Source organism: Falco peregrinus, chromosome 8, assembly GCF_023634155.1.
Source record: "Falco peregrinus isolate bFalPer1 chromosome 8, bFalPer1.pri, whole genome shotgun sequence".
In the NCBI taxonomy this organism is placed as follows: Eukaryota; Metazoa; Chordata; class Aves; order Falconiformes; family Falconidae; genus Falco; species Falco peregrinus.
In genome coordinates, this window is record NC_073728.1 from 57,857,491 (window position 1) to 57,883,648 (window position 26,158).

General features: G+C 44.1%; 2 protein-coding genes across 6 annotated transcripts; one reads left to right on the forward strand and one right to left on the reverse strand.

Moving 5' to 3' along the window:
* Positions 1 to 148: 148 nt before the first annotated feature.
* CNOT8 (CCR4-NOT transcription complex subunit 8) lies at positions 149 to 8,152 on the reverse strand. Of its 3 annotated transcripts, none has more exons than XM_055812672.1 (7): positions 8,044 to 8,152; positions 6,852 to 7,051; positions 5,075 to 5,268; positions 3,558 to 3,719; positions 2,611 to 2,755; positions 1,823 to 1,933; positions 149 to 1,513 (listed from the first exon to the last, which is right to left on the reverse strand). In XM_055812672.1, exons 2-7 carry the CDS (start codon positions 6,966 to 6,968, stop codon positions 1,364 to 1,366), a joined length of 879 nt encoding a protein of 292 aa, XP_055668647.1. In that variant the 5' UTR covers positions 6,969 to 7,051; positions 8,044 to 8,152; the 3' UTR covers positions 149 to 1,363. The 3 variants fall into 3 exon arrangements, with proteins under 3 accessions (XP_055668647.1, XP_055668648.1, XP_055668649.1); XM_055812673.1 differs by having other exon boundaries at positions 7,914 to 8,051; XM_055812674.1 differs by having other exon boundaries at positions 7,918 to 8,050.
* On the forward strand, positions 8,090 to 25,954 carry FAXDC2 (fatty acid hydroxylase domain containing 2). 3 transcript variants are annotated; one of them, XM_055812670.1, is made up of 11 exons: positions 8,090 to 8,175; positions 10,635 to 12,675; positions 15,400 to 15,468; positions 16,604 to 16,651; positions 19,534 to 19,625; positions 19,733 to 19,836; positions 20,520 to 20,641; positions 20,969 to 21,174; positions 22,129 to 22,234; positions 23,348 to 23,514; positions 24,366 to 25,954. In XM_055812670.1, the coding sequence occupies exons 4-11, from the start codon at positions 16,604 to 16,606 to the stop codon at positions 24,517 to 24,519; spliced, it is 999 nt and encodes a 332-aa protein (XP_055668645.1). In that variant the 5' UTR covers positions 8,090 to 8,175; positions 10,635 to 12,675; positions 15,400 to 15,468; the 3' UTR covers positions 24,520 to 25,954. The 3 variants fall into 3 exon arrangements, with proteins under 3 accessions (XP_055668645.1, XP_055668646.1, XP_055668644.1); XM_055812671.1 differs by having other exon boundaries at positions 10,635 to 12,426; XM_055812669.1 differs by having other exon boundaries at positions 10,635 to 10,880.
* The last annotated feature ends 204 nt before the right edge of the window (positions 25,955 to 26,158 follow it).

Below are 26,158 nucleotides of genomic sequence, written 5' to 3' on the forward strand. Positions count from 1 at the left end.
ATTTTGCTAAGAAATACCCCAGTAGCACATCATAAATGGTAAAAGAAGAAAAGAACTTGAGCATCTTTCGTTGTGTATCGCTCAAATTCAGATTCCAAAGCCTGAACTTCAGGAATTTTAATGCTTGATGGAAAATCCAAAACAAGGCCTCGTTTAAAAAAAAAATTTATTTTACAAAAATTAAGAACAAATCGTATTTACAAGCACTTTAAATACCAGCTCTAAACCTCAACTTCTAATAATGGATTGTTTAAGCTTGTTTAAAATGCAAGACAAAGTCTTAAAATTTAAAGTCTGCCATGTCCAAAAGGGGTTGGGTTGGTTTTTTTGGTTTGCATTTGTTTGTTGGGGGTTTTTTTTTAAGAAATGTCATTACAGAACTGTTGAAAAAAAACACTATACAATAGCTCATTTTTTAAAAAGTCAGAATCCCAAGTTGTTCTTCCATCTAATAACTTCTTAGATGTTTATAATTGAGAAACAGCTGTTTTGGCTGTTGTTAAGCATATAGCAGAATCAGGGGCTGGAGGAGTATGGGGAAGAAGAGGAACAAATACTTATCCATCTGCTGAACTACTTGTGTTGCAAGAAGAATAAAATTCGTAGGTTAAGTTGAAGAAAACCGAAGTCAGAGTATTGGTCCAACCCCCTATCAAAGGTGAAGTTTTAGGCCTCTTAAGCCAGAACAGTTTCTTAATACCCGTAAGAACTAAGCTGAGGCTCAGTTTGGGTTAAACCTGTACCACACAGGATTAGAAACTATGGAGAACTGATCAAATCAGCTCCAATATTATCCATTCCCACTGTTGTTAAAGCAAATCTCTGAGTATTTTTAGCTGCAAGGATCATTTTTAATGTCATCCGTTCCCAAACCTCTGCAGTGATCAAAGGGAGCAAGTTTCAGACTACACAAAGATAAAATAAGCAAACATGAGGTGAAGCAGTCACCCTCACAACATGCAGAAGTTTTAAAATAAGCTGTATAAAGCACAATTTTCAAATTGTTGTGCATGTCTGTGTCCATTCTCACTGGATATCCAGACCCTTAGCTCTACTGAATATTCTACTGTTAAGTCTTCCTTGTGGATTCTGTACAGTATAAAGAAGGAAAAAAACCAGAGGTATACACAGTAGGTTATGTCTTTTGCCCTTGGTATTAAAAAAATGGCAAACCACAAATGCTGGCATTAGGAATTCAGTCAACTTCTGGGTTTCAAATGAAGATGCAGCTCTTCAGCAAAACTGCAGGCCTTCTGCAGGCTGTATACTGTAGATGCCTTGTGTTTGAGACACTATTGGGGAAAATGGTTGAGGACAGCAGCTGCCAATATGGTAACCATGTTCTACTGAGGGGTACCACTTATCATGGCTGCATGTTGTTGATAATAGCCAAAATGCTCATTTTCTCTTGGGCTGAGTCCACATCTTCATTTTGTTTCTGAGCCACTCCTGTGCCAAGACCATACAGCCGCCCACAATACTTTGCATCATCAATTGTATCCTCAAAAAACAACTGCAGATTTAAAAAAAAAAAAAAAGGTATTTTTTAACTGTGTCTTTACATCAGAAAGCACCCAACGTCGATTAAACAGCACATTTAAAGTCAGACACCTCTAAGATGCAGTGTACAAATCAAAATGAGCACATGGAAGAGGAGTAAACAGAAGTCTGTGCCAGTATCAACAACAACTATTATTGACAGTTCAAAGTGTGAGGGTCACAAGGCTTAAAACAAACAAACAAAAAAACCCCACCCACATTGTGTGTTGACATTTATGGATAGGAACTGGAGAAAGAAGAACCATAAAGAATACCGCAGTACCTCTTTCATTCTGAAGAATGCCATTCCTGTGAGAAGAGAGTCCGATCCTGCCTGGTGTTGTCGTCCAATTCGCTGCAAATCCAGCTGATCTGCCACTTCTTGAAGGCCACCCTGCCATGGGAACAGAACAGATCTTATTTTGGAAGATTCATCTCTTACCAGAATTGCCACACTTCCCCAAAACGTGAGGACAAACACTGGCTACGATGAATCCATGCAGATTCTAGCAGTACACACACACACCAGCTGTGAGTTAAACATAGTAATAAATACTGTTCAAGAATGTGTAAATACTCTTCTCAGGTTGAGTACCTTGCTTTCCTGCTGCAGATACTAGAGATGACTGTGGGTACATTCATAGGTTACAAATGCTGGACCTTTCCCTCCCCTGCCTTGAACAAGGCTGTGATGCAGTAGATAAATGACTTTCAACCCTCTGCATGTCAACCAGTTAATCAAGTCATGTAGTAGTTCATGTAAGAACTCCACCTTGCATAGCGAAGATAAGCATGCTGAATTATAATTGGCCTCTGAAATTACTGATGCACAAACGGAAGGTTATGGTAATGTCACCTATATAATACACATATTGATAAGTCTAAAACTGGGGAGGCAGTATCTATTAAATACAGACTTAGTCATACGTGCTTTATGTGTGACTACTGGCTTATATACACGTTCCAGTTTTAATTAAGACTTGATACATGCAGCAGTTCTGTCACTTGGCTACTGTACATTTACAGTGTTGATGCCCACCCATCATTTGCTTGCTGGGGAGACAGAAGTACCTTGAGGTTTTTGCAGCTCTTCATTAAGTACTTTACATCATAGATAGATGGGAAGAAAAGGTTCAAAATATGGAAAAATTCATGTTCCTCTTCAGGTAACCTGGAATCTGTCAACAATTTGACCATGTAGCCAAAGTCATAACCACTGAAAACCAAAAACATACAGAAACCAGATAAGCAGGCAACACCTGTACTCAGTCGGTACCAATATCTCATTTTTCACAAGAGTTTTACATGTTGTAGCTTTCAAAACATTTTCTGATGTTTGTAAAACTTCTCTGGATTAGAACCAGAATTCATCCTGATCACCTGTGTCAATGTTGGACTTTTGAATGTTCTCTGGGTGCCTCCACTAACCTCTTACAGAACAGCTAAGCCTTTGGGAAGAACATACTTTTCTTCCCAAGACTGCAAGTTTCTGTAGCTATAGGCAATACAGAAAAGCAGGACACCTTGTAAGTATCTGTTGTGAGCACCTCCTTCCTCAAGTCCTTTTACCTGCTGATACCAAGGACCAGAGGCTACAAGACAGACAACTAATTTCTTCCTCTACGTAAACACCAACATTTTAAGGACGGAACAAAAACCTTATTTCACAACGCACACAAGTTACTAAGTGTAGAAATCATATTTCAACTTAGTAACTCCCGCCAGAGAGGAAGACTTGTAACAGCAAAAGGACTTGCCAGCAACACACACACAAAATTGAGACCACAGTGATCTTGGATCATGATATCTTGGATCATGTAGCCAATTAGTTAGTAGAAAATGAAGTGCCCAGTGTCCTTACTTCTTAAACTTGGCCTTCGTATCTTTAAACTTATTTTAAGAACTGCAGAGCTGCTAATTCTTCTCCTTCAAATGTGTCAGTCTCCATGGACAAAAGTATAGTATTTCAGTCAGAAAGACTTCTCATTTCACAGCATCAGTGACCATCTCAGACCTACCTGTGGAAGGACAGCCACTTCACACTGTCACTAAGGACGACCCCAGATGTCATAAGCAATTCTGCAAAGTGTAGGGTATCAATCCCTTCTTCTTCATGCTTCTGGAACTGCAGCCCAGAGCTGGCAAGGAGGTCTATGGAATCCTGAGAGTACATGTCCTCCCTGAAGGAGAAAAACAGCTTTTGCACTCAAGGTGCTATGCTACCAAGTCAAGGCTCATTTCAGAAAAATTCTCCCCACACTGTATTTCAAAAATTGGAGTGACCAATAGGCTATCTCTGGGTTCCACATTTCTCTCTCTAGAAAATTCAAATTTTAATACCACTACTGCAGCCTCCTACATCCAACACAAGCTATTCTGCAATCATAGCTAGTTAGTAATTCTGTTGGTAGTGCAAATTCCAAAGATCCCACCTCCATATAACTGAATGATGTTTTGAAAAACGTCACTTCTGCAACATGAATGGAAGCACCACAGATGAGAGCACAAAGAAAAGGGGAGCTCTCCCAGACAAGAAGACATACAACTCCAAAGCACCAAGCATCATTCCTGTCTACATTTTTCTTTCTCACTTCACAGCACACACCACCATATCATCATCTCCTCCAGTTCCATCGCTGGGAGTAAACAAAATTGCATAATACTTGACTATGGAAGGACAGGGATGAGTGATGATATGCTTGGTGGAGAGCTGAGCAGGAACCTGATTTCTGTAGTTTGTTTCATTTGAGAGGCGAGGTGGGAGTGGGAAGAACATAACACAGCAAAATTTATGACCACTTCACTCTGACTTTGGTACTTTCAAGAGGCTTACAAACTTGTGGGAGTAAATATTGCAGCTTTTGGGTTCAAGAACTGTATGACCTGCACATACTAGCTATATATTTTTGTAACGTTTTCCAATAAAGTCCCATAAGAATAGTGATGGATTTCCTATAAATGTGTGGTTTTGCCAGATAAACCCTCTCTTTATTTCCAGGCAGCTGTAGTGGTAATTATGCCGAGTTCTCTTTACAATTACAGGGGAAGGGATAATACCTGTTTCAACAGTAACCCAGGGTGTTACAGCATGGAAGAAACAGGAACTGCCACACTCCATTTAACAAGATTCATTCTCCTGAACAGGTGTGACAATTACACAGTTTATATTTTAGCATGGATCTGTGAACAGGCATTTTCCTTTTTGCTGAAAACAGTACATCCATTTATTTTTAGCAGAAAGAGATGGATTTTTATATATAAAACATAAAGTTTCTGACGATTGTTCCAGAAAAAAAAAAATTAAGGCACATAAAATTACTGGGGATAGGCTATTTATGAAAGAAAGAGTATTAAGGACAGGATTTTAGCATAGACTTCCAGAAACACTGCAAATTCCTGTCATGCCAAAAGAGGTTCCCACATAATCTGTGTTAGAGTCTAAATTTTTATCACACAGAACCAACATATGGACACCTGCATCTGCCAAAGGAAAGCATCACTTCACAGGGAATAGGTGATTATTCAAAAGACTCACGTAAGGTTGAATTTAAAGTTGAACTGCCAGGTGTTGATGCCAGAAGGATATTCTCCTTTCTCATTTGTGAAAGTCAGGCCCAGCTGGATAATTTTCAGAAGATCGACGTTACACCGAAGAAGCTGGTATTGGTAGTCTATGGAACTGCGGAATTCACCAATTGGCCTTACAACAACTCCAGGAAACTCTGTGTCCTAGGAGAGAAGGGAAAAATCTTATTTCACCACTTACTTTATCAGAAGCCTATTCAGTTCCACACTTGCAGGTCTTGGCACTTCATTCTGTGAACTGCTCTGTAAAAATCACTTTTTTCTTTCCTCTCGTTTTCCCTATTCATGCAACTTTTAAACCGCTACAAGTCAGATACTAAAAAAACCTACACAATTTGTTAACTTGCATTCATTTATTACAGGTATCCCTTCTTGCAGTTTTGTTTTAGTCCAAAACAAAACTGTTACAAAGTCATCCGGTACGCACTACTGTACAAACTAAACATCTCTCTCTCAAAGGACTAACTCATTTTCCCTAAATCTACTAAAGTGGACTTTATTTATTTATTTAATCAGCGTTCTTTCACATTCTAAATACCAGTTAAATTTAGCACTCTGACCATCTTCATTCAATAGTCCAGAGATAGTGATAACCTTCACCATTTTTGAGGAACAGCCAACGCCTACATTAACGAAAACCACTGCCAATCAAAACAGACCTTAACAACACAGCAACTATCTATTAGATGAAAAACATTTTACTTGGCTAGCGATAGTGTGCTATCTTTGCTAAAACCCAAACTTCCATACTATTTTTACTCTGATTAGGTCACATAACTTCCATGAAGGATGCAGTGCTGTGTATCTGAAAAAAATTCTCCCTTGCCCAAGACCTTTGCGTCCACACTTACAGCACAGCCACTAAAACTGATCATAAGCACACTTTCAGTGAGACTGAAGAAAGAGAAGCAAGAAAGATCATTTCCCATTGATATATGGTAACAAAAAAAAAATCATATTCACTTACACAACTGCATTTTACACTGAAATACCCCACGCTCTACAGGGGCACGTGTTTTTATGGCACAATTTTATTAAGGACTTTTCATACTTTAAAGTTTAGTGTTCCTAAGCAGACTTGGCGTAACTTACAGTATCCTAACAAAACCCAGTTATTTCTGTAACTAACTGGCTCCTGCCTAGCAAATGCAGACTTCTATGAGCAGGAAGAGATTCCTCCCACTTGGGGGAGATTCTGGTCGTCTTAAACAAAGCTTTCTGAACACACTGTCATACCTACAACCAGAGTACTTTCCTTCTCTAAGAATCAACATCTGACCTCACTAAAAAGGAGGCAGCCTAGCTGACTAGTTGTCATTTGCAGGCCTTTTGTCCTGCAGGACCATGGCATCTTCCATAACCAAACGGAGAAAGACATTCAAAGGACAAATACACTGATGGAAAACTAAAAATTTAAACCCAACTGCACATCTAATCAGTTTCATTTTCCTGTTGCACAAACTCATACATTATGAGTAGCTAAATGTTAAATTAATTCAGGTTTTTAAGGTGGTCCCTCTCTTCCCCATCCTTCATTCGATCCATACTCAACATACTTGTATTAAATTCTGGAAAGATTCTACTGAACAGCTTTCTATTTTTTCACCACTTAACTTCCAGATCAGTTTGGGGATGCGGAAAGTAATTTCTCACTCAAGCATCAGCTTACTCCTCTACCCGATAAAATCCCTTGACTAAGGCAATTAGGTCAAGTATAAGATATTTACCATTGCAATGTAGCTGTAACTTAGAACAATCTCTCGAATTTTCCTCATCTCTTCTTCCAGATTGTTTGCCCATACTTCACAGATAACCTGGCTGTTCTCTGCAAGGGCTGCTGGCATCTTGCAGGGACCAGAGTGATGACAGCTGATGTTGAATTCAGATGACAGCGCAGAACTGCAAGCTATGCGATCTTACCAATGTGCTGCATTAAACAAATAAATAATACTTTATACAAAGAAAGACTGACGTATAAGAATGAACGCTCTGTTGAGAGTCACGTCCCACTTCCATTTTCACCTTCAACTAGGCCGTTTAAAGTTCACATCGAGTTCTTTCTTGTTTTTATCACTTCCTGCAAACATGCTGGATGAGAAGAAAATCTAGAGCATCTTTTCGGGTTGCAAGAGGGGATGTGCAATTAATAGTCCAGTTATTTATGAAAAGAGTCATTCTCCCTATCTTTCCTCTTCTCCAGGCATAAGCTCTGAAACTTTGGGCATAAGATGTACAAGCAGGGAATCCTCGCACTTAATATGGAACTATTGCGATAGTTTTAAAAAACAGTAACAGAATGCTTCACAGGCTGCATTTACAGGCGTGAGCCTCTCTGAGGTAACTCAGGAAACGCTCGGGTGATGCATTTCAGCCCACACTGACAGCAGCCCCGGCGGCGCAGCATCCACGGTACCTCACCGCTTGTTTACCGCTCCCGCCGCACCGCGGGCAAACCGCTCCCGGGCCCGCAGCCGGGGCTCAAGCGCCGCACGCACCGGCCGGGCCCTGCGCGACCGGCTACTTGGGGCTGCCTGTGCCGGCCGGAGGGCCGCAGCCCACCGCCGCCCCTCCCCCCCCTCAGCCCGCCGGCAGGGCCTCGCTGCTTCAGGGCCCCGGGCCCGCGCGCCGCACTGCCCCCCGCAGCCTCCCCGCCGCCGTCCGCCCCGCCGGGGCCGGGGCCTGGCCGGACGTGGCTCATCCCGGCCGGGAAGCCAGAGGCCCCCCCGCCCCCCCCCCCGTCCCCGCCGCCGCGGGCTCCCGCGCAGCACCCGGGGCCGTCCCGCCCGCACCTGCCTGCGCGCCGCCAGGCCCCGCCGCTCGCGCCGCGGGAGCCGGGCCGCCCGGCCGCTCTAGCCCTCAGTCCCCCCCGCGACTCGTCTGCTCCGGCGCTCCCCATCGCCGTCCCTGCCCCCACGCTACCTGCCCGGAAGCCGGGGCCGGGCCTCTCGCCTCCGCGCAGGCGCGATGCGGCCCCCGCCAGGGGCAAGACTTCCGGGTTGCCGCTTCAGCTCTCGCGAGAGATGGGGAGAAGCCGGCGGGGCGCGCGGTGGGGTACGTTGCTGCGCGCGCCTGGCCCGCGGCTGCGCGCGCTCCCGCGGAGGGGAGGGGAAAGGGAGCGGGCGGGGGAGCTGGAGCGCCGCGCGGTGGGGCGGCCCGCAGCGCGCCTGCGCGAAGGCCTTGGCCTCGTCGTGGCTCGTCTTTCCCCACCCCCAGCGCGGGCTTATGGGCTCGCCCGGGCTCCGTGCTCTGGGCGCGGCGGGCGAGTCCAAAGTCCGCGGGCGGGGGTGAGGGATAAGGGAGTTGGTGCCCTCCTCTCCCAGAGGGACCGGGAGCCTCGAGGCTGGGTGGCCGGAGGCACCCACCGGGCCTCGGGTGGGGTTCCAGCATGGCGGCGTGGGGAGCCGCCCCAGCGCCAGGTCCCTTGGGGCAGGGGCTGCGCCAGGCCCCGGCTGAGCATCCCTAAAAGAAATGGCGGCCCTCCCTCACGGGAGGCGAGTGGGGCACAGCAGAGCCCTCGGGTCGCTGTAGAGCCCGCTCAGGCCCGGGCTGCCGTGCGCCATGGTCCCCCGCAGACTCACAGGCCTGGGCTGTGCGGCCCAGCGGGGCAGGACGAGGGGCTGTTTTTTGAGGCCAAGAGCACAAACCGCTGCTGTCCTGGCACGTGTTGCTCACAGGTTGTCGTCTGTAGCAAGACTCTTCAGTTGAGGAAATTCTCCTTCTTCCTGCAGAAGTTCAGAAGTAACTCTTAATATATCTACTATGTCTGCAGACTTCTAGGCTGGCTTCTCCCAGAAATGCTATTTAAATTACATTAGCAACAGAAGTTTGTATCCAGAAAAGCAGCGTAATGTAACTTCTTGTGTAAGGTGGCTGCCAATGCTTGCTTTGCTGGTTGATGCTGACAGCAGATATGCAATTTATTTGGAAGTTTGTCTACTGATCATTAAGCATAGATAGTATTTCCTTTCTGTTAGATTGCCAGCCTTCTGGACGGGGTTGCATCTGTTACAAAATCCTGCAGTTCTAGTGCTGCTGCAGAATTGTTTTCTGCCCACCATTTGGGAGTATTTCCTCCCACTGAATCCTAACTACTTGCCTACCATTTTGATAAAAAGTATTTGGAAAAACAAATCTTGGTACCTTTTACAGTTCAGACATAGTTCAGTGTCTCAGGTTTAATGTTCATACCTCAACAGAAGTGTAACTTTTAGAAAAGAAGTTATTCCAAGTACTGCTCTCTATCAAGTGACCTTGGTGCTGTCAGCATCTTATGACATCCCATTATTGAACATTATTTGGATTCAAAGTTTATCTTCGTAGATGATAGATAGTTACCATTTTGCCTTAGCTCTGCAGTCTCTTGTGTTGTGTAATTTATGTATTATGCAATATGCTAGACTGGCAAAAAGTAATCGCCTTTCTTCCCGTGGTCACTTGAGTTTGGGATTTTGTGCAAGAAAGCGTTGTTAGCAAGTAAATACAGCAGGCTGGATTACAGCACTCTGTAAATATAAGGTTAGATTTATTATTTTTTTTCCTAAAGGGTTCAGAATAAAATACAACCATTTTTCTTTCTTACAAACCCAGTGCTTGAAGATATGTTAAATGCAAGGGAAAAATGGAGGATTAATCTTCTCAGGAAACCAAAATATGTGTGCCTTGCTACTCTAATAAAAAGTGTATTGGAGGAAATAATCACTTGTGATAAACTGCACTTACAGTGTTTTAACGGTTTGCATGTAGTTTAAAAAAAACGCTCTTCAGGGATGTTTACGAGCATTGGTGGTGAGAGCTGGAAATGTTGCTCAAGGCGAACAGAATTTTTTTTTTCAATCATGACTAATTTTGATCACGGCTAATAAAGATGAAAAATAGCTGGGAAAGGCACCCCACTCTTTATGAAAAGTCCCATAGTTCTTGTATTTGGAAGTTAGTTACCAAACTTGCTTCCAGGTCCAACACTCAAAAGCAGGACCTTGAAAAGTCCTCAAACCCTCCATGCGGTTCTGTTAAGACCACAGTGAAAAGACAGTTTGTCTTGTAGACTTACTGCATCCTGAGGTGGAATAAAGGGCTTTAAACTCAACATTTTCACCTTGGTCAGCTTGAGCTGCATGTCCTGGATCGTGCCATGTTGAAATCATTGTGCATTTCCTTTAGAACTTAGTAACAGCACTGCAAATGGTAGAAAACTTATGGAAATGTTAAAACGTGAATTGAGAGTTAAAAGATGCAGCTGTTGCTGGCTGAACACGTTTAAACCATAACAGCAAGGCTGTAGTTGACATTTTCCTAACCCTTCCATTGCTCCACAGATGCTTACCAAAAACCACCACAGTACTGGGTGGTGGCATGTGTGCCCTGGCAGATGGTTAGAAATATAGTTCAGAACGCAGGGAATTAACGATAAAGTTCAGATTCCTCTTCAGCATTAGAGGAGCTATCAGTGTGGGTTTGTACAATCCTGAAAAATAATTCGTAGTTTTTCTCCTAATGTTTTTTTCAAACAGCGAAACAAACAGTGACTATTACAAAAACTGTGGCGAGTGAACAAAGAGAAGTTATTTTATGAAGTGTCTGATCAAAAAGTCTTTCTGCTGAGAAAACATCAGACTTCGTGCATGCCTCAGCAAAGACAACACTAACATCGGAGTGTTTGTGATGAAGATGCCAGTGCAGGGCGCAGGCTAGCTAACAGACAGAAGCAACTTTTAGATGACTGCCAACCTGCGCTAGACACAAACTTGCACCAGAAGGTAAATTACGCTTCCATCCTTATGACTAATATGCTGAGCTGTCTGTTCCTATTGGGTGTAAATATTTCAGAGATAACCCGTGTCGGGATTGAACAACGGTTAAAAAGAAACACTGAGGTTTGTGAAATTCACTGGCTTATCACCTACTTTTGGCTATTGGATGGATAGTCCTCCCAGTGCAAGCTCAAATCCAAATAAATATCGACTCAGGACAACATTCATATGGCACTCCTCTCTTGAAATGCCAATTTCCTCTTCCTCCTCTGCACGTGAGTAAATAGTTTGAAGGAATTGCATTCCTCCTAGGTGAGTGTGCTGGCTATGATAAATAACAATTAGTAGCAACAGCTAAGAATTACAGACTTTTTCCCCACCAAGGAATAGCTGGGATTAGTCAAGAGAAAGTGTCAATGAAAACAGTAACACAGTCTTAAATCTGAAATGAAGGAACAGCAAATGTTTACCACACTAAGAGGACAAACACCATGAGGGTGGGACAGGAGTTCTGGGAATACTCTCCTGAAAAAAAAGTTAATTGATTAAAATACAGATGTAGTAGTAGGTACAAGAAACCAGGCTCAGACAACGAGGCAGCACCATTATTCATGCTCGCAGATCGCTCTGCGGCTCTAGCTGCTGCTGGCTTGAGATGTTGCTTACCAAAGAGCATGTGTAGCTTTACCTGTGAATGGCCATGCAAGGGTAACTGTGAGGCAGAGGTCATATTCCTTGTTCTTCCTTGGGTGGAAATATAAATTTGGAAGGTTATGGCAAGTAACATCCTCAGTTCTCAGGGCTTAGCTCATAATAGAGCACTGTACATTAGGTAAGTAACAGATTGGGGCCACATTTGCATAATAAAGACCAACGCTGCTGCACATTGCATCTCCCTCTCTGCAATGCCATAATTACAGACGTTATGGTCTGTAAACATATTTGAAGACAACTAAGCCCAAGCACATTCTAACCTATTTGTATCTTGCCTTACAGTTGGAATCAATACCTGTAACTGGCTGAGAACACTATGTAGCAACATAGTGTTGGTGTACTTCATAGAGTTAGTACAACACAATGAAAACTGGACTGCTGGGGTCTTTTGCCGAATCTCATAGTAACCCTTATTGCTTTTAACAGATAGACCTTTAACCCATTGAGTTGCACTGGCATTAGCGATTCTGTGTTCAAAACGTGAGTTAGTGCATTATAAAAACTACTTACCTTTAAGGTGTAGGTGGCTTTTTTATTCTCAGATACAGCCATTGACTCTTGATGAAAAACTCTTACCTGCAGAGATGTATTCCAAACCCCGAACTGAGTGACAGCATGCACATATGCACAGGGAACACTGCCAGTACTAACAGTGACATGGCACTGGCTTCACATGACTCGTCTGGGAGGGGACAGCCAGCTCCTGCTTGGAAACACACCCCTGTCACATTTGCCTAAACCGTCATAAAGTTTCCACGGCAGTAGTGAAAGGTGAGGAGTTGAACTCTGGGCTCTGAATAGACACAAAGGACTTCTCCTAGACTACCATCAGCAGGAGGTGAGCAAAGAATGTGCAGCCAGAGTTCAGGGGTATACTAGCTTGAAAAGATACGATAGAAACTTTGAGGAAATCATTAAAAGGCAATGGCATGTGTCTGTGTAAAGTATGGTTGTAAGCTTTCCTAGGCACTGTGGTTGCCTTCAGATGCGGGTAGTGCTTGGCACAGTAGGACATCCACCAAGCACAACATCTAATCCTGTGTCTGTCCACACAGTGTGGCTGATAAGCAACTTTTTGGGTGACCAGGTAAGCTCTTATGTTTTCCTTTCTATACTTTCATGGATAATCATAGCCTTTTTTCTCTCAGGCGCGGTTGTTTCCCACTATCTCTCCACTGTAACTGTTGATTCTAGTGAAGTGAGGTCTACTACAGAAGATCCAAGCAGGAGAGAAAAAGAAATACCAAGAAACTGTGGTGGGCAGCACGTCCATCACAGCAGATGTACCCTGTTCCTCCGCTGCACCTGCCAGCAGCAGGGCTACGGGGCTGGTGTCAGAAGCAGGAAGCAATGCAATAGAACCCTGGGTACAACACAAGGGGAAGCGCTTCTGTGGTTTGGGGCTGTCTGGAAACCGAAATGTAAGGGGACAGCAGAGATGGGATATAAATAATAACATAATTTTTAAAACAAATGTAGAAAATACGGTAGTTCTTTCCTTTTAGACTGTGTTGAGCATTTTAAAACATGACTTAGACAAACTAGCTTCTTCCGATACCTGAAGTGGAAAATTCAGTGGAAACAGATCTGTGACTTAATGAACAGTTGTTGGACAAATTATGAAGTACATGGAAATAATAATAAATAAAATGTATTAGAATTATTTATTGACTAGTGTATGTTTCCCCTTAAATGTCAAGAGACTGACTGGAAAACCAATTGCTTTCACTTTAGGGTTACAAATTTGGTTTGGATCAATTTTGTGTTAACTACTTTGAAATAACCAAAAGGGAACCTTTTTTTTTTTTTTAAACAGCACCAGTTCTAGTTCATATTTGGAAATAGCTGCAGACAGCTGAGATCTTCGCTGGTTGATTCGGGGCTGTATAACGTGCCAACATGAGATCAGTGCCAAGCAGTTGAATGGCTTTCTTGTTTGCCGAAACAGCCGTGGTTACGCGAATGCTTTTTTAATGTATTTGGTGTATTCTGAGTCAGAAGAGGCATTATCCAACAAAAAAAGAGTAGGTCATGAGATGCTGGGGAAAGCTTAATCCATCAAAAATATTTTTTTTCATTTTTTTAATGTAGAATTATTTTTTTAATGTAAATAATGTAAAAGTTTATCTTGTAAATGTGACTTAATAAAGGTAGTACACTGAGATTTTAGGGAGAGTGAGGGTAAGCAGATATGGCAGTACTGTTTCTTTGCCCAAGCGAGACTTCTATCATAATTTGATTATTTTAAAAGGAGTACTACTAAAATTATTATAATTTTAACTCTTTCCTAAACTCAAAGAATATGGGACTCAGTGAAGCAGTGGCTCTTTCTCTTCCTAAAAACTCAGAGCCACACTTTCTGCTGTGCTCTGCTCTAGCTCTTTGCATACAAAGACTCAGCAGGGTTTGACTCAGCACTGCTGTATGGAGGAACCATTCCGGAGCATCAGCCTTCCGGCAAGCAGCTGAGATAACCCTATTATGCCTTCTCTCTCAAAGATCTAACATTGTCTGCCACAGGGTCATCAGAGAAGAAAATAATCTCTTTAACCACAGAAGACTATGGCCAACACTATTTACTGTGCTGTCCCAGCAGAATAATTTCATATTGCTGTTTCAGCTCCCGACTGGGCGGTTGTAGAGAAGACAGAGAGGGGAGGTGCACAGCAAAGGGGCAAGGGATGCGAGTTACAGCAAGGGAAAATCCGATTAGATACTAGGGGAGGGGGTGGAAATTAAGTAGTCGAATACTTGAACAGATTTCCTAGAGAAGCTGTGGCATCTCCTTCCATGCAGATACTCAAAACTCAACTGTACAAGACTCCAAACAACCTGCTAAGGAAGCTGGAATGGAGCAAAGCCTCAAAAAAGAATGGATTATTCAAGCCTGACATATTTCAAACATTAGCAGTGTTTTCTCGGAGACAGTGGGCATACCTGCACTGAGAGGACCCGTGTGACAAGATGGGACTGTACTGCATGTTATGTAACATAAAAATGCATCACTGGAAATTAAGATGAGGTCAGATCGTCCTGTGGCAAGTTATTTATGCTGTTCTACCCAGGCCAGCAGGTTATTTGTGGCTACTTATAGGTATTCTTCATCAGACATGTTGGAATCCAACTATATTTTTTCAATAAGGTTGTGGTTGGAAAAACTTGATATATCAGAGAAAAAAAATCAACATACAGAAGATTGCATAGACTGGCTTTAGCAGCTCACAAAGTCTAATAGCAAGGAGCTCTAGATCTGGGGAAAGACGAGAAGTCTGAGAACACTGTGACTTCCTTAACACATTCTTATTTTAAGCAATAGCAACTTAGGGCACCTCTCACTCTTACTTTCTTTGGCCAAGGGAGACAAAGTTAACTTGATTTTTTTTTTTTTTCTTTTTAGGCTGATACCAAAAGTTAGCATTTCCCATAGGAGTACATACAACACTAGTGTTAAAATAGGGCGTTGGGAGTTCAGGCTCATGGTTTCAAGTTTCAAATCACTTTTTGCCTTTTTTTTTTTTTCCTTCTCCGAACTGTTTCACATCAGTTTCTTCCACTAATGTATGTAGTTTGATGGACTTGGCCTTGTCCTTTTCTGTCCAGGAGTAAGCAGGAGCCCAAGCAGGAAGGTGGTGTCCAATTTTTCTGTCTCGTGCCCCTTGACCTGCATACTAACATGCAACTTAGGGAAACAGAGCTGGTAACAGCTGTAAATAAACAGAGTTGCATTTGTAAGAACGTACCCAGAAAGCTATCATTTCAAGCTTTTCAAAGTATAACCTCCTGGTTAATACGGGGAATTCTTTTTTGGCAGTGTATTCCTCCTTTCTGAAACGAAACACTGCAAGAGGACTACTCCTAAGAGGCTTGCTCCATCGGAAAGGTAATAGAATATCATCTTTCTAATTAATAGTTTTCCAGCTCTTTTTTTCTTTGTACCTTGGACAGGTGCCTTTACCTTGTTTCTGCTTTCCTTTGTTACCGTAGGTAACGTGGTTTGCCTCTGCTTGAATAGTCTCCTAAGTATGAAAAGCAAAATGGATTACATTCTGCAATCCACAGTAATCTGGCCTTCATACTGTAATTCACGTGTTTGTTCTTAAAGATGGGATGAAACCAAGAAAACCTTAAGGAATGTTTTGTTAGCTTTTGCTAATTATTATTTATGGTAAGAGTGCAGCAATATAAAAAGAGCAACACAGTAATCCTTAGGACAGCGTGTCCTGAAATAGAGAGCTTTCCATAGCCAACAGCGGTGAAGCTCCAGCAACTACTTAAACCTTGGGTTAATTTTGTATATTTTTTTTATTTATTACCAAACCCAGCAACAAATGGTCAAGCCAGAGCCAAATGCAGGGAGAATTATTATGAGATGGCCACCTGTCCATTTAGGACTTCAAACACTCAAATTGACCATAGCAGAACTGCAGCAAAGATGATTTTCTCACTTAACCGTGTTCTTGAGCTGTTCCTCTGCCATGTGAGGGGAGGTTTCCTGGGGCTCTACTGTGTTAACTCTTCATGGCACAACCTCACTTGGATGTAGTCAGATTTTTGTTTTCATCCTTGTTAGTTTAACAGCATGTTGTCATTAACGGAAGAACATGTCCCATATCCTCCTTTCCTTGCAGTCTGTGAAGTGCTGGAGTTCCTACTGAGTGCAGTGTATTCCTGGGCCAGATCAAGGGAGGCAGCTGTGCCACAACACAACAGTGCCACAATCAAAAGCTTTGGGTTTGCCTTTTCTCCTGTTTTTCTTTGTTACTCTTGCATCCCTGTTAGTCTCCCAGGAAAATACTAACTCACCAGGAAATACGGGAGTTTTTTCTTCTCAAAAGCTCAGCGTTGCTTGATGGCCAACACGAAGGAGGGAGCAGGACAGGACAGAGCACAGAGAGTAAATATTTTACAGTTTTGCAACCGAACTTGAAGTTGAGGGGATTTGTTGGAGTCAGCAGTGTGTTCTTCCACACTCCAGCCGTACAAGGTTCATTTACTTAGATCACTTCTTATTTCAGATGAAAAGAGACTCTGGATATTCCACCATGGCTGAGCAGCAGAAGCAGGTAAAGGCTTATAGTCATCTTTTAAACAAAGCATTTTGCAGGTGCTTTGGAAGGCTGGATGTGTCAAATCGTCTTCTAAAAGAAGTGACAGATACATCCACCCTCTGATCACTTTAGCACGACTAGGAGCTCATCTCTTATGACTACAGCAACATTTTCCCAGCATTTTTCCCTTCCAGTGGACTGCAGCTGCGGCAGCACGCGGTGAAGGGCCTGTGTTCTTTGCTTGCGTGGCAAGAGACCACAACACTCCCCTGTAACCAGAAGCTGCGCCACCTAACCGGACCCAGTCCTTCAAAGTGGTCCTGCTAGACAGTATGTTTCCCAGCAGATGTGCCCCAGTTTCTTTACCTTGCAGGCAGCAACCCTGTTCTGCACTTAAGGAAATTGCCAGCTTGTCCAAGCCCTTCAAGGGCAAGATCTCAAGCAATCCACAGATCAGGGTTTGGAAACTACTGTGCCGGAGCTGTTGGCATGAAGAGGAACAGGGTGTTAGCACTTGGACTTGATCAACAAGATTTTTTATTTTCTATGTAAACTTTCTGCTTCCACAGCTCACGTAATGACACTGTGTGGGATTCATTCACATAATCATTTCATCACATGCAATAAAAACACAGCCTCAAAACAAGACAGTTTCTAGCCAAAGGGCTTTTAAAATGGTTAAGCTTTAGCTACCCTCTGTCCTGTCTCAAAGCAGGACATACACAGTGTCTGATGAATATTAGGAGTTACTAGGTTTTGAAACTCTCCGAGTTCTTCAGCTGGAAGATGCTAAAGAATCTGCAATACTATTTAGTCTAACTAAAAAGTCTTACACTTGTAAGACAACAGAGTTTTTCTTTGGTATGTTCTTCAACCCAAGGGTAGGAAAGACTTACGTGATTCTGCTAAAAAGCTCTAAGCTTTTTGTAGCTTTTGTAACCTTTTTTCTAAAGAATATGTAGATGGTGTTTCAGGGTCTAAAGAGTGAGAAAGTCTTATCTCATGTCAGCATACATGAGGCATAACGTGGATGCAATTGGAAGAACGAAACTGCTAAGAGAGCAACTCTGCAGCCCAGAGCCCAGCGTGCGCTATCTGAAGCTGGAAGGGATTTCATTTTTTTTTTTGCCAGCCTTGCATTTGTAGTTCAGTACACCCAGTGATAATGGTGGCAACAGATCACATTACTTCTAATATAAACTTATAGGGTTCACAAACATCAAGCTGTAGGGCAAGAGTCCTTTAAATTACTTCCTTCCCAGTTGCTAAATTGATTTAAAAAAAAAAAAAAAAAAGATGATAGGAGGAAACGGTTGTTTCATTTAACAAGGAAAGTTTCAGTGCTAATGAGCAAAGTTCTGTCCTGGGACAGATAAATATTGCTGACAAGTCCTGGGAGATGCTTAATGTTCTGTAGCTGCTACAGAATCTTAAAGCTTTTAGCGCTAAAAGCTGTATAGAGAGGATTCCTCTATATTGCATTACCTTAAACACACCTGCATTCAACATTTATTAGTGAGCCGTCTCTCTTGTTTGTCCTCTCTGACAGGAGGCAAGCAGGACAGCAACTATGAATCATGCTATTTTTACTCCAGTCTGTTTGTGAAGCACAACACCACAGTTAAAAAACAGGAAGGACAGAGTAATGAACAAGACGCTAGCCAGTTATTACACTGTATTATTTTAGAATTGCGTTGATATTTCTAAAACAGTTGTCCTGCAGATAAATATAATACATATTCACCCAAGAAAACCCAAACTAAGACTGTGGAACTCCAGAACCAGTTCCAACTTGGGCTACTCTAAAAGACTGATAGTTAATTATACATTGGTCATATATCTGCTAAAAAAACTTGAGTTTGAATATTTAAATGCTCAAATATATTGAATACTGCTTTTTGAATATACTAATTCCTGGAATCAAAACATCTCGCTGGTAGTTTTCTGACTGTCTTGCAGTTGCTTTGTATAGTTAAAATCCGTACCGTGATAAAAGAGTAATGCTAACATCACAGCTGCCCAAGAGTATTTCTTCAGTAGGTGACATTTCTGTCACTGAGAGCAGGGGTTTAGAGAACTTTACACTTTTCATTAAGAGCAGCTGTTGCGGTTTTCTAACAGTGGCTACCATGTTATTATACATTTTTAAAAAATATTTTAGAAGCATTTAACGTCCTTGTTAATGTGCAGTTGTCCTATACAGCTGGCACCTACTAGCCAAGTTGCACTAGTTGTACTAGAGCTGAGTTGTACCTGTGATGGCCTAAAGGCACAGCAAAGCGACTTATGCAAGGAAAGGTAACATCGTGTATTAAACCTCTGTTACACTTGGGGGGAAAAAGGCAAGCTTCTGGGCACGTGAGCCTGACTTCAGCATGGGTCTTCAAAGCAAAGAGGAAAGTTGAGAGGAGTGGTTCTGGATTAACTGGAGCTGTTAACCAGATCATCTGAAGCACAACAGTTTGGCCGCTGCAGGGGGAAAGCATACTGGGAGGGAAAAAATACGGAGCGAGGGAGGTGTTAAGGTGGATCACCATTCCTTACCCCCAGGTCTTCCTTTGCTACTGCTGCGAGTTATCCAGAAGCTCCTTATGTTATAATCCTCCAGGCAGCAAGAAGCATGCCAAACAAAACCAAAGGGGGCGAAATCAGTGGTCCTTTCTCTCCCTTTGGTTATTCCAGAGAAATTCCATGTCAGTGACACTTGGGGTCTCTGTAAGCACGGCAGAGGGATGTGGGTGTGCTCCCTCCCCTCAGCTACACTCAACAGCCCATAACAGCTTTGTTACCTTCTTTCGAGAGTCTCTGAAACAACAAACAAAAAACAACATTTTAAATACAAAAACCGCTAGTGCAGGACACAGCAGGACGTACTTACCCTTGTTGCTTGCTCACAGGAGGAGAAGCTCAGGGATGCTGTGAAGATCACTGCCCGTGTCCTTGGTACGGGCTTGCTCATATTCACCGTCTTGGCGAACTCTGTTTCTGGGTAAGATTTTTTCCTCAAGCCCCATTGTTCGAACACTTTTCTGTGGATGGAGAGAGGAAAAAGTGGATGATGAAAAGATGGGCAACCAAGAACACTTATTCCCACAGGTATGCACAGAATATCTGGGACACTTTAGGCCATTTCTGGCAGACAACATGGCTGAAGTTCTACTACCTGTGTGAGGGAAAGGAGCGGACAATTTTCTTCCTTGGTGAGTTTTAACAACTCTGTGCTGTAGGAGGAACAATCCGTGTATTACATCTAATAGTGGGACATGGACATGCCTTCCCAAACTCACTCACCCTCCCACAGAAAAAGCACGTGTAGGCTTCAAAGCCAGCCCCAGCTGATGTGGGACACCTGAGCTGCCTTTGAAAAGCTGAAATGGCTTTCCTGTGAAAACACTTGGCTCAGTGAGAGCTGAATGAGTAGAACCCATTACTGAAAATTAAAGTTAAAATAGCGAATTTTACTCTTGCCATAGCACCTATAAAACTCTTCTCTGTCTGTGATTAACAGCTGGCGAACAGCCTGGTAGAGACTTTGCAAGGTCCCAGGGACCAACTCAACCATATCCTACTTGTATTTACAGAAAACCACCCATGACAAGAGATGCCCCAGCCATCCAGAAAAGCCCTTTCTTAGCCTCAGTTGTGGCACATTTCAACCTAGGAGACATTTGTCTACTCTAACCTCTTCCCCATTCCCAAGGTCTTACCTGGATGTCAGAACTTGCCCATATTCCATTTTAAAGCATCTCAGGGCAGAGGATACACACCTGGCACACCTGGGTCCCAGCAAGATCCTCTGGATACTATGCCACCATATTTTGTTTCTGATTTAGCCATAACTCTCCATTCATTCACGTATCTCTGCCTTTTCCCCACGCCACAGGGGCTGCGTTGGTGCCTTGCCTTGCTTTCTGGTGCTTCAATGGAATCCTTATGGTGGCTGATGTAACAGGAAAGCCAGCTTTCATTACTCGCTATCGCATTCAGCTGGGCAAGAATGATCCTGTAAGTATTTCCCACTCTGCCTCTTCTGCTGGCTAAACACTTCCTGCAGTCTCCTTAGGCTAGGAGCAGGGAGAAGAACCTGTTAGGCTTTTGTCTTGCAACCAGGTAGGGTTCAAGGGAAGTCAAGCTGAGTCCTGTATATCCATTGCGGAGAGGAAGGCGGTTCTTGTAATTAGGCTACTGATCAGATCTGGCTGGGCTGCTTGTTAAAAAGTTGATCCCAAAACTAATATGGAAACTGCCTACAAATCTGAAAGCTTTTTATCCGTCCAACTCAAGGCTGCATTGCTTCTGACTTAGCCTCACGTCCTGACTTCTCTTTTGCAGGTGGACACAAAGAAATTGCGCCAAGCCATCTACACAGCGCTGTGTAATCAGTTCTTTATCTCCTTGCCCATGCTTGTGCCCATGTTCTACGTCATGAAGTGGTGGGGCAGCACCTTCAACAAGGAATTACCCACCTTCCACTGGTTTCTTATGGAGCTAGGCATCTTTACCTTAATAGAGGAAGTTCTCTTCTATTATACACACAGGTGAGTGGAGCACAGGAACAGGACTCTGTGGTTTTCCTCCATGCCTTTAAGCTTATACCCTTCTCCTGCAACAGCAATGGTCCCAGTCCCCGCTGTTCCACCAGTCTTGTATTTATAAGGGAAGACTTCCAGGTCCTGAACTCCACCTTTACAACATGAGGCTTTGGTGCTGTCAGTAACTACAGTAGGCAAAAATGGGTAAAATTACGAAGGTGGAGCAGCTTAGAAGCAAAGGAAGAAAAAACCCAGGTAGCTTTACACAAAAGCTGTGGCCCAGCATTCTTTGAAAAGAGATGAACAAGACTGACTGTCCTGAAAGAAAAAAGCTCAAGAGGTCAGTGACTGATCTCACATTCACTTGTACAGCACCTATGAAACGGGGCCTGGCAGCTGACACCGCAGGCGTTCTAAGCACTGACACCAACATTAGAGGAAAAAACTAAAGCAAGGAAGAAAAAAAACCTGCAAAAGGCTGTGCAGAAGCAAGCACAGCAATCTCAGAAGTATGTAGGTTTCCCTTCTGGACAAATGCACTCAAAAAAAAAAAAACCCTGTAAAAAGCCATTTCTTACAAAGCACCCACAGAACATAAAATTCTGACTCTAATAGTTGCCAGTGGGAAAAGTCAAAACAGTGAGAATATAAAGCGAGTCTTCCCCTAAGCAGTACTCTCCCAGGTCTGAGCAAATGAGTCATTCAGGGATTTTGATGTATGGAATTTATCTGGATTTAAGTTTAACATCAGCCAGTGGACACATCAGTTGTAAGAGGGATCAATACTAAAGAGAGAGCGAGGGAAGCCAGGAGTCCTGCGCTCTTATTCCCAGCTGCTCTGAAATCTTTAAGTTAAAGAGGAGACATGAGCAAGTCCCCAGCAGAAATTCTGTGTTATGTTACTCTGTGTTCCTTTCTTGCGGAGCTCAAAACTTGCCTTTCTCTGGTTTCTCTGCTTAGGCTCGTTCACCTCCCGGTCCTGTACAAGCACATTCACAAGAAGCACCACGAGTGGACAGCCCCCATCGGTGTGGTCTCCATTTATGCTCACCCAGTAGAACACATAGTAAGTGGGTTCTCATGTGGTCACCTCCCAGTTTCTGCACGGAGTGTGATTACCGTGGGATGAGGAGGAGTCGTAAGAGAAGAAAAGTAAATGTTTCTTGGACGCTTCTTTCTTAGGCAGAGGAAGCTAAGCTGCTTTGCCAAGAAGCCTGGCTGTAGAAGCGTCACAGTACCTGTTCATACTGCACTCCACTAGCTTTAAGAGCCCAGATGCAAGTGCCTCCAACAGATAAGGAACCAACTGCATGGCGATTCCTTGAGCACAGAGAGGGCTAGTAGCACAGACGGTGCTTTCAGCACAAGATGTGACACTTACACAGTCCAGGTTACTGCATGGACTCAGAATTCTGTTACGATTTTCATGCTCGCAGCTGGGATCAGTGTTTTCAGGAGCATCTCCCAGCACTGCTTCAGCTGAGATTTCTCACGAAAACACATCCCACCTTCAGAAGATTCCACTTATAGGCACTTTCTCCTGTTAACAATAGTCCTGGGCTGCCACACCAGCTCTGTGAGTGTCCCTAACTGACAGTCTTTGGGCAGCAGGATAACTTTTTATGTAAGTCCAACTGAGCCTAGCTGGTGCTGTCAGCTTGCTCTGGGCAGCGACAGCTGTTTGTGCCACCAGTAGGACACAATGAAGTGATGCAGGCGGGATCATCACATCGCTGCCTTTGACTGCACATGTCCACGGGCCATGCCCTTTTACAGCCGGGTTTCCCAAGAGCAGCTTCTGCATTACTCCAAGGTGAAACTGAAATTTCTACTTCTGACTCCAGGGTGATTTACTGGAATCATGCTGCTCTCACACCCCTGGTTTGATCTCACATCTGACTCCTACTACAAGTGTAGGGAGCTTGGGCTGTGACAATGTTTTGCCGTAGTTGTAATTATTCCTTTGACGATTACGTAATTTTAGTAATTTTTGTAATTATTTCTTTGATGATTATGTAATTTTAGCAAGGTGTTTGCGGACGGATCTGCCCTTTATGCTGTTTGTACAAAACTAATACGATGCTATGATGCATCACCCAGGTGAAAGAATTCAGCTTCTAGAGGAGAGGCTGCTTGTTGTGGACCCATTAATGAGGCTGACTTTGCCTCTCATTTCTAGCTCTCCAACACGCTGCCCGTCATGACTGGCCCGATGCTGATGGGGTCCCATATCGTTTCAATCGCAGCATGGTTCTCCCTTGCTCTCGTAACAACAAGCATTTCGCACTGCGGCTACCACCTGCCCTTCCTACCGTCGCCAGAGTTCCACGACTTCCACCACCTCAAGTACGTCTGGGCACCGCTCAGCTCCCCACTCCCTCCCGCCCTTCCTGAGGCTCGAGAGCGTTTCAGTAACTCGCACACGAGCGGAGAAGCCCGACAGCAGGCTGAATGCTGGTTCTCAAAGCAGTTAAAACAGCCGTCGGGGTTTCAGAGGACAGAGCCCACTGCCCACGCAACTGCCGGGCACCTCACTGACACCCCCCCTCCTCCACCAGCTGACGCAGAAACTTTCTCCAAAGCACCAACACCGAAGTGGGGCTGGGCGTTTCGAGTTTCCAAAGATGATGGAGGAGGAAAGCACGCAGAAAGCACACGGTGCCTGCAGTATCGGGTATTCCTGGACTTCCCCAGCACAAGCACAGGGTCAGAGCCTGCTCTCTGCAAGGCTCTGCCTAGAAGTTCAGGACACAGCACGTGGGCTAGAAGAAGACAGAGCAAGGGCAAGTCACACAGCTGAAATAAATCCGCAGGGAGCTTTTCTCTCTGTCCCTCTCCAATACACTGGCATTAGTAACGTTTTCAGGTAACACCTTGCCCAATCAATCCCAATTAACCCTTCCTGGCAGAGCTTCCCAGCCACCTCCTATACTGGAGAGGGCAGAGGTTCGGCAGGTTGTTCAGGGATACCTACACAGCACCGGAGGAGCTGTTCCCATTCCCCAGGTGCGCCCTAGATCCAGGCACGCTGCTCCCACCAGTTTGCCTCCTGCAGAAACAGCCGATGCGGCTGCAAGGGGCCCAGCACTGTAGCAGGAATCCTGTGGACGGCTCATTAGGGCTCTGAAAGGAGATGGAAATACCAAGAGCAAGGTAACCGCAGTAACTTCCAGTGATGTTTATTCTCTGGTTTCCAGGTTCAACCAGTGCTATGGAGTCCTGGGAGTGTTGGATTATCTGCATGGCACAGACACAGTGTTCAAACAGACCAAAGCCTACCAGAGACACAGGGTCCTCCTCAGCCTCACGCCGCTCTCAGAGAGCATCCCCGAGGCACCCAGGGCAGAGTGAACCAACCCCGCAGCCTGCAGGGTGCCGCAGAGCCCCGTGACTAGCAGAGCAAGAGACAATGATTTATGCCAAATAGTATTTTAATTGGGAAACAAGTTATTGTTCACATGTAAGAAAACCTGAAGCTGAACTTAAAACATGCGACTTGAAATGACCGCACTTTTGCTGCCACTATTTTCTACCCAAGGCAGAAAAAATAAAGAACTGCTCTAGAAAGCTATTTTAAAACCACGTTTAGTGGGTTTTTTCTTAATTACCTGCACTGTTCCTTGTTCTAGCTGCCTGCACTTAAGCCAGATATGTTCTGGGCCACATGGCTTTGGGGAGTTATTAAGGTTTTTGCGCTTCAGTTTTCACTCTTTGAGCAGCGTTCTGCAGAAATACCAGCAAGATCACTGTAACTACATGTAATAGGATTAAACCCACTACTTTTCTGAGACTTTGAACACCTGGGATACGAGATGCAACCCCATGGAAAGTCAGCGGGGCCAGAGTTTTGGAAACATGCAACAGAGGCCTGACTTCCCCCAAGTTTTTCTTCATCCTGGTCTGACCAAGGGCCGTCACGGCCTACATCGCCACTCCACAAACTAACAGCTGCAAACGTGAAGCCAGTTTCCCCATCGTGGGACAGGAGAGCTGGGGGCTGATGTGCTACATGGCAGAAGCCCTGGTCCATCACTTCCTCCTGCTGAGCTCCATCTTGCTCCCCACACGCCAAGAGGGGTCACAAACCAGAACTGCACAACGTGAAGTTGTTGTGAAGCGCACAACGTGTGTGAAGCGTCTGCACAACTGCAGAAAGAGACTTTCCAAGGGAAGAAGAGTCCCGGCTGTCCTGAGTTGCGTGGACACTAGTGAAACCCTGTAAGAAAGGGCCCAAAAGAGCGTAGCATCCATACCTTTATGCGTGTCCGTAAGTACCTACACAACTGATCGATCCTATCTGGGGGCCTGGGACAAAAATGACACATGTCACCATTGCTAGGCCGTGTCCTCCGAGGAAGCTCCACCTGAGGAACCAGCTCTTCTCCCACCCTCCTTCAGCCCCCGCGACCGCACAGGGATGAGCCCAACCCGTTCATGTCCCCTTGGGGAAGGCAAGTCAGCAGAACAGAAAACCCAGGCTGCACTGTCTTTTGAAGTTTTTATTTTTATACATTTTTTTTGTATTAAAAAGGAAAAAGCATAATTACCACAAATTACAAAGGACTAAAGCATTACTAGAATAATGAATCACATCAGCCTAGAAAGCAGATACTCTGAATAATATTAATGTTATAATACAAGCTCTCATTCAAGTATTTTACATTTTTCTCTTTTCCTTTTATATGTGATGATGATCCTAGCACATGAGTCAAAGATTATGTACTATCGACAGAAGATGGATCATGTACAGTGGGCCATATTAACAAGATTTTCCTCCCAAGTGATACATGGTCTGTGATGAGTCATTTTAAGTTTGTCTCTACGATAAATGCAGCTGAAGAAGGTTGCACACACTTTCTAGTTTTGGGAAACAGAAGGCTGAGGTTGGGACACACAGGGTTTGAGAAGGGCCAGCACATCGAACCATCACCCCTTTTGCTCCTGGCAAGCGAGCAGAGGGCCAACCCTGGCCGCGTGGCTTACTGGGGGT

What these genes read in the sequence shown, in the direction of transcription:
- CNOT8 (XM_055812672.1), bottom strand. Translation starts at nt 6,968, where the DNA reads ATGCCAGCAGCCCTTGCAGAGAACAGCCAGGTTATCTGTGAAGTATGG. An exon ending in GTTACAGCTACATTGCAATG is followed by an intron (nt 5,269 to 6,851) that starts GTAAATATCTTA and finishes CTTCTCTCCTAG; the next exon opens with GACACAGAGTTTCCTGGAGT. An exon ending in AAGTGGCTGTCCTTCCACAG is followed by an intron (nt 2,756 to 3,557) that starts GTAGGTCTGAGA and finishes TTTGGTTTTCAG; the next exon opens with TGGTTATGACTTTGGCTACA.
- FAXDC2 (XM_055812670.1), top strand. Translation starts at nt 16,604, where the DNA reads ATGAAAAGAGACTCTGGATATTCCACCATGGCTGAGCAGCAGAAGCAG. An exon ending in GCGGACAATTTTCTTCCTTG is followed by an intron (nt 19,837 to 20,519) that starts GTGAGTTTTAAC and finishes CCCACGCCACAG; the next exon opens with GGGCTGCGTTGGTGCCTTGC. An exon ending in AGCTGGGCAAGAATGATCCT is followed by an intron (nt 20,642 to 20,968) that starts GTAAGTATTTCC and finishes TCTCTTTTGCAG; the next exon opens with GTGGACACAAAGAAATTGCG.